At 41.5% G+C, this 16,207-nt stretch overlaps 1 protein-coding gene across 1 annotated transcript in view; it reads right to left on the bottom strand.

The window, feature by feature from the left end:
* CSMD2 (CUB and Sushi multiple domains 2) overlaps window positions 1-16,207 on the bottom strand; it is a 1,186,454-nt gene that overhangs the window by 258,312 nt on the left and 911,935 nt on the right. Inside the window, exons 17-19 of the mRNA XM_040337101.1 lie at window positions 9,855-10,042; window positions 5,892-6,080; window positions 14-130 (exon numbers count right to left, since the gene is read on the bottom strand). Coding sequence (XP_040193035.1) covers window positions 14-130; window positions 5,892-6,080; window positions 9,855-10,042 — 494 coding nt within the window. The remainder of the gene's footprint in view (window positions 1-13; window positions 131-5,891; window positions 6,081-9,854; window positions 10,043-16,207) is intronic.

Here is a 16,207-nt window from a genome sequence, read left to right on the forward strand (position 1 = left end):
TAGCAACTATTACCTTTCCCATGTGATGTTTCTATAGTCCATGTGCAATTCAGGTTATTGGGGTAAAAGTCAGGAAACCCTGGTGATAAGATGGTTCCACTTGAGCCATGGATGTATCCTCCACAGAGAGCTGCAGAAAGAATGACATAAGAAGATAACTTATAATACAACAGGAACCCTACTGAAAACCAGGCAAGCATGCCATAAACTATTGCTTTTAAATATCATCTTGCATTTAAATATCACTAAAACAATACTTAAAAACAAATGAATATTTTGACTTTAAAGGGGTTGTACAGATAAAAAAAAAAAAAATCCTAAATAGCTTCCCTTACCTTAGTGCAGTCCTTGTTCACTTACCTCATCCTTCCATTTTGCTTTTAAATGTCCTTTTTTCTTCTGAGAAATCTTCACTTCCTGTTCTTCTGTCTGTAACTACACACAGTAATGCAAGGCTTTCTCCCTGGTGAGGAGAAAGCCTCTTAAGGGGGGGGGGGATCGAGCAGGAAAATCAGGACACTCTCTACATTGCAGATAGAGAAAGCAAAATCGAAGGATGAGGTAAGTGACGCAGGACTGCACTAAAGTAAAGGAAGCTATTTAGGGAATTTTTTTTTTACCTTTACAACCCCTTTAACACCTGAAGGTTTATGTTAAATGTTGGGAAAACAAACCTATTACCTGATAAAATGTTGTACCACAGGAGCCTATACACTTATACATCTTCCACTCAACCACTCTCCGTTCACCCTTTCTTCCTTCCTTTTCTCTTTCCCTTCCCCCCTTTCCTTGCTCCCTTTTCTTTTTCTTTTCTTCCTTCCCCCCTTTCACTTGTGTGACTAGCTTGATTTTTTATTTTCATTCTCCAACTTTTTGTTACTTAGGATGTTACTTATGTTCTTCACTTTATCTACTTATAGTTGCACTATCATATCCCAGGGACACATACCTCCAACCCTGAAGTCGAGTTGCAGACACCTGGTTCTATTCCCGGCTGTTGGGTCTCATTGTCTCCGACCCAGTCCTAGGGGGACTGGGCAGCTGGAGCCAACGAGAGGGTGTCTCCCGCCTCAACCCTGGATGAGAGAATTATCTCCGAACCATCTCCACTCCATCCTAGGAGGCATAGAATTACACCTATGCGATACCTCCATAGGTAAGTATCCATTGCTAGACTGTGCTTATTGTCCCTTAGATGGAGAGCGTATCTTATTAGATGTTTGCCCATTTACTTACCTTTATATTCATTTATTCTATAGCATCCTTCTCCTGATGAATGGTTTTTAACACCATGAAACGCGTAGAGTTCATACTTAAGGGTGCCAATGTATTGTTTACTGACCATCATGGATTTCTTAATATTTGCATTTTATTTTTATCTTTATATTATGTATTGCCTGTATGTTTTATAACAATCATGTACAATTGATCTATTGGTATATTATATGTATCATCGCCTTTTGTACCAATCATGTTTATTCAAGATTAAATATTTAATATGCTATTATCATTAATTATGGTTTTCTTTATAAACCCCATGCATTATGTATTTTTATATGATGCACTATATATTTTTCTTATTTCTCAAATTCTTCAAATTATTAAACTATTAACAAATGATATTATATTATGGCCGTGGGGATTATCCACCGGGGATTAGGTTAATTAATCCTTCCTAGTTATCATCAAATAGTTACAGTATATCTATCCATATTAACAGAGAAGCCTCATTTAAAGTCCTGCATTCTTTCTCCTTTTTTTTTGCTTTCGCATATCTCTAGGGATGGAAGCCTACCTCTGTCGTGGTTGGGTATTAAAAGGTCACTTTCTGTTTTTTTAGCCTACTTCCAGTTTGACAATGCTCTCCTAGGTATTATAATCAGGTGTGTAGGTCCTGTGGTCATCTGAGTACTGGTGAGCACCATTAGCATGATGTCGGCTTTTATAGATGAAGATGTCACTTTAGTAAGCAATCATTTTGGAACCACAGTGGCAATTATCACAAGTGTAATATACTGTATATACAGTAGTTATATATAGTTAGTGACATATTTAGGCATGAACCTACCTGGTTAAAATTTACAGATGTTAACAAAAGTTATCAAATTTAGCAAAATTAATTAATATAGAACATAACTTTCTCAATCGACATTACCTATTTGTAATCCTTATGCTGCTAGCATCAGTAAATGGATAGCAAGTTATATCATATTTACTTGTATGTATTCAGTTCCGTCTGTTTTTTCAGGCCCAGGTAAATGATGTCATTAGGGATGAGCTGCACAACCCCCGGGTTCAGTTCGCAGCAGAAAATGCGAACAGGCAAAAAATATATACATTTTTGATAAATAATTGCCTCCAGTGGATGATACAGTAAGTAAAATTACATTTCAAAATGTTTTAATTAGTCTTATGAAGTTCTGAAGTGAAACTTGCTGATGATGCAGGCCATATGTTGGCCTGACTTCTGCTCCTGTCATTTATCTTTCCAGGAGAATACGTTAGTAACAAACCCCTCCTCCTCCCTAGTTTATTAACAATGCTTACATTTAATCTGCATTAGATGAAACAGGGGTTAAAGTCTATGGGACACAAACATTAAAAATTAAAAGAGCTAATTTTAAAGGTTAATATGTAAGTTTTTGTCATAAAAAGTGTTTGGGGACCTGGGTCCTGCCCCAGGGGACATGTATCAATGCAAAAAAAGTTTTAAAAACAGACTTTTTTTTCGGGAGCAGTGATTTTAATAATGCTTAAAGTGAAACAATAAAAGTGAAATATTCTTTTAAATTTCATGCCTGGGGGTGTCTATAGTATGCATGTAAAGTGGCAATTGTTTACAGTGTTTAGAACAGTCCCTGCACAAAATTACATTTCTCAAGGAAAAAAAGTCATTTAAAACTACTCGCGGCTATAATGAATTGTCACGTCCCGGCAATACAGATAAAAGTAATTGAAAAAAATGGCATTGGTCCCCCCCCCAGTCCATTACCAGGCCCTTTGGGTCTGCAATGAATATTAAGGGGAACCCCGAACCAAAATTTAAAAAAAAATGCGTGGGGGTCCCCCCAAATTCCATTCCAGGCCTTTCAGGTGGAACCCTGAGCCAAATAAAAAAAAATGGCGTAGAGGAACCCCGCTCCAAAGTAAAAAAATGGCGTGGGTGTCCCCCAAAAAGCCATAACAGACCCTTTATCCGAGCACGCAACCTGGCAGGCAGGAAAAAAGGGGGAACGAGAGAGCACCCCCCCTCCCGAACTGTACCAGGCCACATGCCCTTAACATGGGGAGGATGTCCCCATGTTGATGGGGACAAGGGCTTCATCCCCACAATCCTTGCCTGTTAGTTGTGGGGGTCTACGGGCAGGGGGCTTACCTATGTGAATTGGTAACGGCCTGCCATTTCACCCAAAAAAGTGACAAAAATGGTAAAAAACACACAGACCCAGCTTGGGACAAGTCCTTTAATAAAAAAAAATTCCAGCAATTTAACCCTTCCATGACGGGCGTCTCCCATGGGGACGGTATCGATCGTGGCGGCATGTTCCATATCATCGGGTCGTGGAAGGATTACCTCTCTGGGATTTTTTTTTCTTTTTTAGGACTTGTCCCAAGCTGTGTCTGTGTGTTTTTTACAATTGTTGTCACTTTTCTGGGTGAAATGGTAGTGGTACAACGTACCCTGTTTCCAATTCACATAGGGGGCGGGATCTGGGGGTCCCCTTAGTTGAAGGGGGCTTCCAGATTCTGATAAGCCCCTGCCCGCAGACCCCCACAACCACTGGGAAAGGGTTGTGGGGATGAGGCCCTTGTCCCCATCAACTAGGGGACATCCTCCCTATGTTGAAGGTATGTGGCCTGGCACGGTTCAGGAGGGGGGCACTCTCCCGTCCCCTCTCTTTTACCGCTGCCTGCCAGGTTGCGTGTTCGGATACGGGTCTGGTATGACATTTTGGGGGTACTCCCACGCCATTTTTTTTTAATTTTGGCCTGGGGGTTCCCCTTAAAATCCATACCAAACCTGAAGGGCCTGTATTGGAAATTGGGGGGACCCCCACGCAATTATTTTTTTTCAATTTTGGTTCGGGGTTCCCCTTAATTTTCAATGACTTATCTGTATTGCCAGAACCCGACAATTCATTATAGCTGCGAGTAGTTTTAATTACTTTTTTCCTTTAGAAATGTCATTTTGTGCAGGGACTGTTCTAAACACTATAGACACCCCACAGGTACAAAATTTAAAGGAACATTAAAGTGAACACAGCATCTCCCCACAGGGATGTAGTCCCAAGGGAAGGGCGAGCATGCAGACTAACCCCCAGCCAGAACGACTCGGATGATGGGGGTAAGCTTACTGAGGAGGAACAGGAAGTGAGAAATTCAGACAAAGAAAAAAAACATTTAGAAGGGAAATCAAAGGAAAAAGGTAAGTGAACCAACAATGCACTAGCTTAAAGGAACCTATTTAGAAAATAAAAAAATGAACCTTTACAACCCCTTTAAGCATAATTAAAATCACTGCTCCTGAAAAAACGTCAGTTTTTAAAACTTTTTTTTGCATTGATACATGTACCCTGGGCAGGACCCATGTCCCTTAACACTTTTGATGACAATAACTTGCATATTAACCTTTAAAAATAGCACTTTTGATTTCTCACTTTTAAAGGGTTTTTCCACGGCTTTCGAATTTGCCGCAAACACCCCAAATTTTTGCTATTCTGCGAACAGGCGAATATTCGACTTGAACCTCAGGCTCATCCTTAGATGTCATACATTCCAATAGTTTCACAGTATTTGTTGTTATCATTTTATCTGTAGGATGGTGAGGAGGGGCTTTCTGAGCTAAGCGTAACATACTGCCTGTTTTCCTGAGCTGGATTCCAGGAAGTAAATGCTATATGAATCAACTGCTCTTACTAAACAAGGCCACAGCTAGGACTGCTAAGAGGGTGTTTTTCAAAGTGATTACTCAACAAAATATGAGGCGTGAATGGATGGGTGCGTTTTCTTTGAATAATAAAAATTAACTAAATACTCGGCTTGTGGGGCTCAAAGGCAGTTTAGCTGTGCTTTAAATGATCAACTATAACACACTATTTTTGTTGCAATTAATATCAGTGATGTGCTTTTACTAAAGATGTCTACATTATATGGCTATAAACATTTTACGCATAGGTTTTGATGGGTTTTGATGGGTTTTAATGGGCAAATGCAAATGCAGTGTGCTTTTGGCATCGGTTGGCAATGTTTCTGAGATCATACAGAATTCAATAAGGGTGCAGCTGACCAGCATTTGACCTACTTTAGATGATTTTGCAATCACATAGACTTGAATGGGAAGAGAAGCAATTCTGAAGTGAACAAAAGCCCAATGACATATGAAGACAGACATTACCGATACAGCCTGTTGTATTTGCTGGCTGCCTGGCTGTCAAGCGAATTCAATGCTTTGAATCACGAAACCTGGAACACATATGCAGAAAAGGAGTCCTGACTTTCCTCCAACTTTCTGTGAACCTGTTCCAGGTTAGAGGCTTAGAAAGCTTTGCAACAGGTCAGCAAAAGAACCCAACAATTAGCATTTTCAGAATGAGTTCAGTAGTAGAAACCCCTGTTTCATCTAATGCAGATTAAATGTAAGCATTGTTAATAAACTAGGGAGGAGAAGGGGTTTGTTACTAACGTTTTCTCCTGGAAAGATAAATGACAGAAGCAGAAGTCAGGCCAACATATGGCCTGCATCATCAGCAAGCTTCGCTTCAGAACTTCATAAGACTAATTAAAACATTTTAAAGTGTAATTTTACTTACTGTATCATCCACTGGAGGTAATTATTTATCAAAAATGTACGGTATATATTTTTTGTAAAAAGGATTTATATCAGTTCATACCTTCACAGCTCGGAAGAGCTCTGCTCCACTGAAAATTTGGCTCACACTCCAATGCTTGGTCATCACTGAGTGTGTAACCTGGGTCACAGCTGAAAGTCACAAGGGCACCCACGTAGAAATCATTGCCATGTCGTTGACCATTAACAGGGATTCCTGGATCGAGGCAGTGGTCTGACTGCAGTTTTACCGCTGTGAGAACGAGACAAGAATGCGTGTATGTTTATTAATGTAAGAGTGATATGTATCACTGAACCGCAAATAGATTAATTCCACAGCCTGTTATGTATGCATATATTCCCTGTCCAATAAAACTGATTGCTCCAGCCTCACCTTAGCCTGGAGGAAAATTTTCCCCAAAGACAGGATATGCATCAACTTGACAGATGCCTGTGAAGGCCACTCAATTCTTACACACACCAAAATCAGAATCAGTCAGTTGTTTTCAGCTTAAAAGAAATAAAGCTGAAGTATGATAAATCCTTATACAACAAATGAGTGACCAGGATAAATGCACGAAGAACCATTATATATGCATAACTTTCATCTTACTAGAGAAAGTGATTTATTTCTTGTGATATTAGAAATATAAAAATATATCCCACGTTCACGTAATGCGTTGCTGCTTATTTTTTCTGGTCCTCCTCAATATTCATGTGCTACTAACACAGCCAGGATTTAAGTGCCAAAGAACCTGAAAATAGTTTTCAAAGTATGGGTCACATGACAGCTCCTATCTATCTATAGCAGTGGTTCTCAACCCTGTAGTGCCGTGACCCCTTGATAAAATTTCCCAAGTTTGGGGGACCCCTAACAGTAAAATTATTTTCGTAGCGTGTGTTGTCAGCACCCAAGGCAAGACAAGTAATTTGCTCCCCTAACCCATGGAAATGTAACGCTCCCTGAGTTCTCTCCACTCGTACAGTATTAAAACCTCATATGGTAGATTTTAGGATGTATCACTCTTTCTCTTTGTTCTCCTTTCCTTCCCTTTTATCTCTCGCTATCCTAATTTCTTGTTCCCCCCCCCCCCCCCATCCCTCTCTCTAGCCGTCTTTCTTGTTTTTTTCTCATATTCTCTCTCTCCCTTTTTCTTTCTTCCTCCCCCTTCCATGAATTCTCTATTTGTATTCCTTCTCTTACTCCTTGGTGGAGGGGGAATGGCATGAGTGGCAATGCTGGGGGGGAGTTCTGATCAGCCAACTTAGGTGCTCTTGATCAAGGTCATCTGCTCATCTGAGAACCGTAGTGGGGACTTTTAATGGCAACTATAATCACAGGTAGTGTTACCCAATGTGTCTCCGACTTTGTGGCATCTCGTAGCAGTGACCCCTAGGCTAAAATCAGGAGATAGGGTCTCCTCCAGCCCCTCCCACCTCACAATCCTCACCAGTCAGCGGACCTCTAGTCTCTGCCCCCCAGCCATGCCGTGAACTGAATAGGCAGCTGCGAAGAGGCCCAGTGGGCGGCCATGGGCTCCAGAGACAGCCCTGCTGGGCAGACGCAAGAAGGCTGGGAGAGTGGTGCAGGGTTTAGGAACAGCCCAGGATTTGGTGACCCCTGGCAAATCATCATTTAACCCCCAGGGGGTCCCGACCCCCAGGTTGAGAACCACTGATCTATTGCTCTAGCATCAAAATGTGGGTGGGCTAACTGCTATTTTTATAAATGATATGTTCATGTATGTAATACTGTAAAATATTTGTGGGGGTGAGTGAACAATGTTGAATAGGCATGTCCAAGGGCTACTGTGCAATCAGCTAGTGTGGGTGTTACTGGAGTTTGTCTGCAGCAAAAACCATACAGGGGACAAGGAATAAAGAACAATACAATCCTCCATTTGCATTTAAGTGAAGATAAGCTGCAAAAAAACAAACAAACAGCAATTAAAGAACCCTTCCTGGGTGTCAGGGTTGCTAAAGAGCCAGTTAGCCTAGTACTCAGTTTTTTTAAAACCTCTCTAAAAAGTAAACCCAATGCTGTAGGACTGGTGTCAGCATGGAAAAAAATCACACACTTGCTGCTCCCTTGCCAAAAGGATACACACCAACATGCCTAGGATACCAAACTGGCAACAGTAGAGGGGAATAGTAAAACCATTTTTTTCATATTAATATTTTAAAAAGACAAAAAAAAACAATACAAAAAAAAAAATCAGCTCTTCAATTCATGATGCTATGTAAAAAGAGGATGAGCATAGAATCATACAGGTAGTAGGTGTCAGAGGGTCTCCATACTTGATCATTTTGGCCCAGATTCACAAAAGAGATACGACGGCGTATCTCCTGATACGCCATCGTATCTCTGTTTTAGGGTCTTCCTAACTATGCGACTGATTCATAGAATCAGTTACGCATAGTTAGCCCTAAGATCCGACAGGTGTAATTGAATTACACTGTCGGTTTTTAGGATGCAATACCTCGGCCGCCGCTGGGGGGAGTTTGCGTCGTAAACCAGCGTCGGGTATGCAAATTAGTAGTTACGGCGATCCACAATGGTTTTTCACATTGGCTATGTCGCTGCTAGTCTAGTTTCCTGTTGCAAAGTTAGTCGTCGTTTTAGCTGCCCTAACTTTACCCAGCCCACGTATATTCTGTATAAAGTATGGCCGTCGTTCCCGCGTCAAAATTTACATTTTTTTTTCTTGCGTAAGACGTCCGGGAATACGAAAGTACGCTACGCACGTCGCCGTTCGAAAAAATGATGTCACTTCGCGCAAAGCACGACGGGAATTTCAAAACGGAGCATGCGCAGTAGGTCCGGCGCGGGAGCACGCCTAATTTAAATGACACACGCCCCTTTGAATTACGCGGGCTTACGCCGCCGGCGTAAGTTTTCATGCAAGTGCTTGGTGAATCAGGCACTTGCGATGAAAACTTGCAGCGGTGTAACGTATCTACGATACGTTACGCCGCCGCAGTTCTATGTGAATCTGGGCCATTATTTTCATTGCAAAATTCATGTGAACTGTAAAGACTTTGGTTAAATATGTGGGAAAATATACCCTTTGTTAGGGAATAAATTGGGGGAATGTTACATTAAGTGATATTTCCCCATTAAAGAGTAGTTATTACCAGTCCAATAAAACTTAAGAATTCTTCTGACAAATGTTTTTTTTTTAAATGATGTTAAGATTCGCTCAGCAATCTGCAGTGCATATCACATTCCCTTTATTTATCCTCTCTATTTTTACCTGTAAATTCTGTAAGAGTAAAGTGAACAAAGGCATAACATTTCCGAATGGCACCCTCACAGCCAAAATGAACAGCAACCTGGCGGCAACCATAGCACTATAAATATTACGCATTTCTACCTTTGTACATATACCTGCATGGCTCTAAACTTTCTGGTAAGTAAAAGAAAACTGATTTGGAAAAAAACATAGCCATGTAAAACATTTATCACTACTTTATTTGAAAAATAAGAGAGAAAGAAATGCTCCTGTGGAGAGAAAGAAAAAAGTACTATGGGAAAAGGTTCCTTGGCAGCTCTCATTCAAGAGAGGGGAGAAAGAATCCAAATTAAGAAGAAATAAAAGCAGCTTTTTATTCAATAATCCTGTCCAGAAGTCATTACTCCAGTTGTTATGGTAAAAGAAAATCAATAAAGATGATCAGACTGCAGAGTGCGGAACGGCTTCTAATAGATTTAGGTTCTCCAAACACTTTGCAGCAGCGCAGCCAACACAATGCCGCCAATTTCTCTATATTTGAGGGGTGCCCTGCCCTGCCCGCTGAGCTTTTTAGATACACAAATGAACAATTCCTGCAAGACCTGCCTGCATATTCATTCTGTGCACAGGGTGGGGGTAATTATGTTTAATCAAATACAGGCTGCTCAGCTCTTTTCATCTTCAATCAATAATACTGCCTTGAATTCAGCAGAAATTGTAGAAATTCTGTGCCTTGCTAAGATGCAAGCTTTTTTTATATAACACATACAAGGCATGCAAAGTAGTGGTCTTACTTTCATAGCGTATTTGAAAGCCGACATCAGAGTGGCTTTTGTCAGTGGTGAAGAGAAGATAAAGGAAATTGCTGGTGCTGATCAGGAACTGTGGGACCTGTGTGCCATCATACACCCCAATCAATGGAGACGAATATGATTTCCCATCTCTTACTTCCAGGGTATCATAGTTTACCTCTGTCTTAAATCTGCATAGACACAATACAAATAAAATAGGTTACATTTGAACTAAACACTTTTTTTTTAAAGGTAATAATAATAGGGCAAACATTTTGTATTCTGCAGTACTGATATTATCTCCACGTCACTACAGCTATTGCACCATTACTGTTGTTTTATACTTTATTGGAACTGTGCATTGCCTAAGTCAACCAAAATCAATGACAATTTATCCCTTACCAAATACTTAACAACCAAATGTGGTGTTACCTGTAGAATGTATTGTAGCATCTTGCCATCAAGTGTCCAGTTTTAAGGTACTACGTATCTGCATATCTCTCATGAATGTGAAGTTTACCAGAATGCATATGATTTTAAATTAAATTGGTTAAAATTACCTGTAGAGGTTGACTGCATGCTGATCTTAATCATATTTTTTCACAGTTTTCTGAATATTAGTATTGGTGAAGATACAGCTGACAGCATATAGGCTTGCCCCAATCTTTTCCCATAGCCAGGGCTGGACTGGGACAACAATTTGGCCCTGGACTTCATCCAGACTGGCACACTTTGACAGGTCTCTCCGGACAACTCCCGCACCCCCCCGGCCAACCAAGCCCCCTCTCCCCCTTCACTAGCCACTAGCTGTTCTACTTTATTAGAGTAGAACGGCTGGTACTGGTACTCTTATAGGCATTACCAGTGAGGAAGCTAGACATTATTGTACCCGGGGCAAAAAATCAGTTTGGTGCCCCCCCTTATGGGACAAGATTAGGCAGAAGTGAGAAACTTCCAGGCCATAGCTGTTGAGTCAGCTGTCTGTCCCCTCCCCCATGCTCCTCTGTCATCCCCCCTCCTTCTTTGTTCCCCCCAGGTGAGTGCTGTGGGGAGGAAGAGGAGGTGAGAGCTGCGGGAAGGGAGAGACAGAGGAGCAGAGGGGGGCAGCGGTCCGCTGTCACTGAAGCCGTCCCACTGAGCCATCGGCCCACCGGGAAACTCCCTGTAGTCCCAATGGCCAGTCCATCCCTGCCCATAGCTGAGCTAGAGCTATAGTTAACATAATGCCAGAGGTTAGGGCAGGGACATCACCAAGCCACAACATTTTGTTTCTCTCTCCTGGGATAAGTTTGAACAATTTTTATAAAGTAAATACTGTGTACAGAGAGGGTTATTTACGAAAGGCAAATCCACTTTGCACTACAAGTGCACTGTAAGTGCACTTGAACGTGCACTGATAGTTCACTTGGAAGTGCAGTCACTGTAGATTTCCGGGGAAGATCTGAAATGAGGGGAAGCTCTGCTGATTTTATCATCTAATCATGTGCAAGCTAAAATACTTTTTTTTTTTCCTTGCATGTCCCCGTCAGATCTACAGCAACTGGACTTCCAAGTGCACTTGCAGTGCAAAGTGAATTTGCACTGCAAGGTAGTGTCAAGGTAATGCTGAAAGGACCCTCATATTTCAAGAAACTTAAAGCTATCTCCAATTTCTCTTGCAAATGTGTATGCAGGGCAGCATGTTGTATACATAAAGCCCAACTTGCAGTTTCTTAGCTTGGGCACTGATCTTGCTTTAACCACTTCCCTACCGCACCATGGTAATATGACGGCCAAAGAACCCTTTGTCCCTCCGGGCGGCCATCATATGACGTCCTAGGATTTCCTGCATTGTGGAGAGCGCGCCGCATCACTGGAGACCCAATGCGTGTGCCCGGCGGCCGCGATGCCTGCCGCAATGTGGCACTTCCGATAAAAATTGCAGATCGCCGCCATAACTAGTAAAAAAAAATATCAAAATGCCACAATTCTATCCCCTATTTTGTAGACGCTATAAGTTTTCCGCAATCCAATCAATATACGCTTAAACTAAAACTAAAGTAAAGGATTTTTTTTTTTTTTTTTATTGGATATTTATTATCGCAAATAGTAATAAATATTGTGTTTTTTTCAAAATTGTCTGTCTTTTTTTGTTTATAGCGCAAAAAATAAAAAACGCAGAGGTTATCAAATACCACCAAAGAAAAGCTCTATTTGTGGGGAAAAAATGATTTGGGGTACAATGTCGCATGACCGCACAATTCTCATTCAAAGTGCGACAGCGCCGAAAGCTAAAAATAGGCCTGTGCAGGAGGAAGGGGGTGAAAATGCCCTGTATTGAAGTGGTTAAGGCACAGCCCCTTTTAATCTTATGATACTGTCACAGAACACATTCAACAACAATGCATTTTCTAAACCTTTTCTAAGCATTGAGACAAAAGCGGTGTATAATTTAATTCATTTCTCTATGCCAGGCAGAAATGATCAAAATAAATCCTATGACTGTTATGCAGCCAGGGACACAAATATGCTGGATTCCAGAAACCAGATGCACTAAGCAGAAATGTAGATGTCTAGTGTTATAAACACAAGTAACAGGATTTCTGGTGCATCAAACATGAAAATGTATACACAAAGTTATTTATTGTGCAAACACTACTCCAGCGCCAGCTCACTGAACCCAGGAATGTGTGGTTTCCTGGGTAGATTTTATTCTTGGTTCGTTGCCTTTCTGTGGGTGTGGTGATTCCTCTGTGTCGTTCTCTTGACTCTGCTAACGCCTGCTCATCTTTTTAGGCCCCGTACACACGTCCGAGGAACTCGACGGGCAAAACTCATCGTTTTGGTCGTCGAGTTCTGTGTGAAGCCGCCGAGGATCTCGGCGAGCCAACTTTCCTCATTGAACAACGAGGAAATAGAGAACATGTTCTCTATTTGGCTCGACGGGGAACTCGACGGCTTCCTCGGCCGAAAGTGTACACACGGCCGGGTTTCTCGGCAGAACTCAGCTCCGATCGAGTTTCTGGCTGAATTCTGCCGAGAAACTCGGTCGTGTGTACGGGGCCTCAGCCTTCTAACCCGTCTTGATTTCTGTGTCATTTGAGAATTGCATACAGGTATTTGAAGATACTCTTTCCCAACATGTACTGCTGATTCATAGCTAACTATCTCCTAGTACAATCTTAGTTCCTTTCCTGAAAAGCTTTCTATACCCTGTGACTTTGATTTTGCTTGGACAACCTTATGTTCCAACTCCTGCTGACTAGTTGTATTTTTGCTCTTGGGCAAATTTATAGATCCTGTTCTTGACGTTGAAGATTTCTCTTGTTTCTGTGTACATAGATCCTGTATAATGGGTTTAGTGTTTGCTAAGCCTTCTAATTTACTTCCTTCCTTCTCTTTGCACTGCTATAGCCAAATTTGGCTATCTGCTATATTAGCTACACCTTACCATGTGCCTCCCATTCTCTGTCTTCTACCCCTGGCAAATTTAGTTCACTCTCATGCTTATTCCCCTTTAGACTAGGTTCACACCTATGCAAATTGGATGCGGCTTTCCCCACATCCAATTCGCATAGCAGGAGAATTTGACTGGCTCTCTATGGACCCGGTTCACATATCTCTGGGGCGGCTCCGGAGCACACTGCACAGAAACTGTGTGTCTTTGGCTTCATTTCAGGGCCAAATTCAGGCAAATATTCGGTCCTGGTTCATCCCTGAACCGGAGAATGCTGCAACCGGTTCCAGTGTGAACCGAGCCTGAGGTCTCGTACACACGACCGAGGAACTCGTCGTAAATGAAACATCGTTTTCATCGAAGAGTTCCTCGTTAGGCTTGTCGAGAAACTTGACAAGCTTTCTTTGCGTACACACTGAACGACCAAATCTCGTCGTTCTCAAACGCGGTGACGTACAACACATACAACGGCAGGGGAAGTTCGATTCCACTGGCACAACCCTTGGGGTTGCTTTTGCTAATCTCATGTGTTTGCGTGTTAAGTAAAAGTTTGGTAGGAGACGATTTGCATTTTTCAGTCTGTTACAGCGTGACAAATGTGCTATCTCCATTACAAATGCTACTTTTACCGAAGGTGCGCTCCCGTCTCATACTTTATTCTGAGCATGCGCGGGTTTCTCAGCATACACACGAACGTGTTTCTCATCGAAAACCAGCCCGACGAGGAACACGACGAGGAAATTGAGACTCTCGATGAGGAAAAAGAGAACTTGTTCTCTTTTTTTCTCATCGAGTTCCTCGACAGTTTTCTCGATGAAAAACATACACACAACCGTTTTCCTCTGCAAAAAAGCTCTGCCACCAAGTTTCCTGATGGATTCTGTCGAGGAAAACGTTTGTGTGTACGAGGCCGTCGTGTTTATTTTTCCCTAATCATTGTGCATATACCATCTGATGCACTACATGCTTTTTTTGCCTCAGTCCTGGGTGGCCCTGCCAGATTTCCTGCTTCTTATCTGATTACCTTGCCTGGTTCCTTCTTGACACAGTACTGTCACCAAACATCTTGCATATCTTCAGCCAAGTTTTCATGTGTTGACTCTTACAATTTTCCAAGTACCAGTCCTTTGAGTTTCTGTTAGGTAGCCCCCAGTTAATCATCACATTTCTCTATTTGGAGTATCTTTTTGGTATTTTAGCTTTCTGCCTCAGTGTCTAGTTCAGCCTCTGCCAATATAACACGTTCTCTTCTCACACTGTATTGGTGATAAAACCCAGCTCCATAAACAGCTGGTTACTATTGACCCTGACTTATAGCAAGGTACACAGGCTGTGCTTTGTTCTACTGAAATCCTATTTGGAAAGATCTTGCTAAAACAAGTAACCTATATACAGGACTTCTCCACTAAACTACATAGTCATAGGAGCATAGAAATAATTGACCTAGAGAGTAACTAAAACCAAGCAGCCAAATTAGTTTTTTGAGGGCTAAAGAAGGCTTGCCACACAAAGTATGTCATACCAATATAGTTATTGGTTGGCATTGTGAACAGTGGCTGTTCCTAAAGTTTTTTGTGACACACTTTTTCACATCTTCCAGCATCAACTTAATTTGTGGCTTTGATATTCAGTCACATGATTAGTTTAAACCAGATGCGGTGATCACTGGTGTGGACCCGTAACATATAGCTATATAATACCCAGCATGTGTTACTAGCTGTTAGTTCTGCACTTACTAATGTCTGAATGGTGAAGTAGTTCCATCACCAGCCAACACATCATATTTTTCCCAGATCTAGGAAGAAAATGCCCTCCTGCACAGTCCTCCCTTGTACATTATCAATACAGAGTTGCATTGGCTTAAAGCGGAGTACCACCCATTTTTTCATGTTCATTGTAAGATTATGCCCACCCCCAGAACAGTCTGTAATGGCAATTTTTTTCAATTTTTATTTCTAAATACCTTATTTTTCTCTGTGCAGTCCGCATTTCCTGTCCTTCATCATTAGGCGATTACCTAGGCCTCTTGGGATACCGACGTCATCTATCCCAGAAGACCTAGGGACGCCTAATAATAAAATCTCACGGTATTTCAAGACAGGAAGTTCTGTGTTGATTGACATAATAACGGGGCGGGAAATCACGCCAATGCTGCCATTGCTATGTAAACACTGTTATGTTATGTAAAAATTGTTATTTAAACGACACTGCAATGTGTCATCACTGCGTAGGCATGAGACAGCTGCCCGGAATCCCAGAAACAAATATGAACGGGCTTCAGATGCCCACATCGTCAATGGTCTCTGCCTGCCTACCGGGATCCTGTGAGTAATTGCAATCTACTAATTAAGAAGAAGGATTACGCTTAGAAGAGTCTCCTCATTTTAATGTACAACTAGCAAGAATCATGCCCACATCGTCAATGGTCTCTGCCTGCCTACCGGGATCCTGTGAGTAATTGCAATCTACTAATTAAGAAGAAGGATTACGCTTAGAAGAGTCTCCTCATTTTAATGTACAACTAGCAAGAATCATGGGGGTGCTTTTTGGGAAAAATTGCCAAGGAGACTGGGGCTCCGCTTTAAGTTTTCTAGTCTTTGGCAAAGCCATTAGTCAATTGGACTAAAGTCGGGCTTTCAATACCAACCTTTAACCCTGTGCAGTTTTCTGTGGGTTTGAGTCTGCAATATTTTATAAAACTAGTCATTTGTCTACACATTATTTACAATCAGCTATATCTTACATTGTGAAATATGGAGACAATCGCTGCGGACAGTTTGAGATAAGAAAAATCAGCTTGACCTTTTTTTTACACTTAACTTGGAATTATTGAGCTGGCATGTTGATGCCCTGTTATTTGTAGTAGCATTTAAAACCTAAATGACTCTGTGCTTACATCTTTATTTAAATTGGCACATAT

Source organism: Rana temporaria, chromosome 2 (assembly GCF_905171775.1).
Source record: "Rana temporaria chromosome 2, aRanTem1.1, whole genome shotgun sequence".
Taxonomy (NCBI): domain Eukaryota; kingdom Metazoa; phylum Chordata; class Amphibia; order Anura; family Ranidae; genus Rana; species Rana temporaria.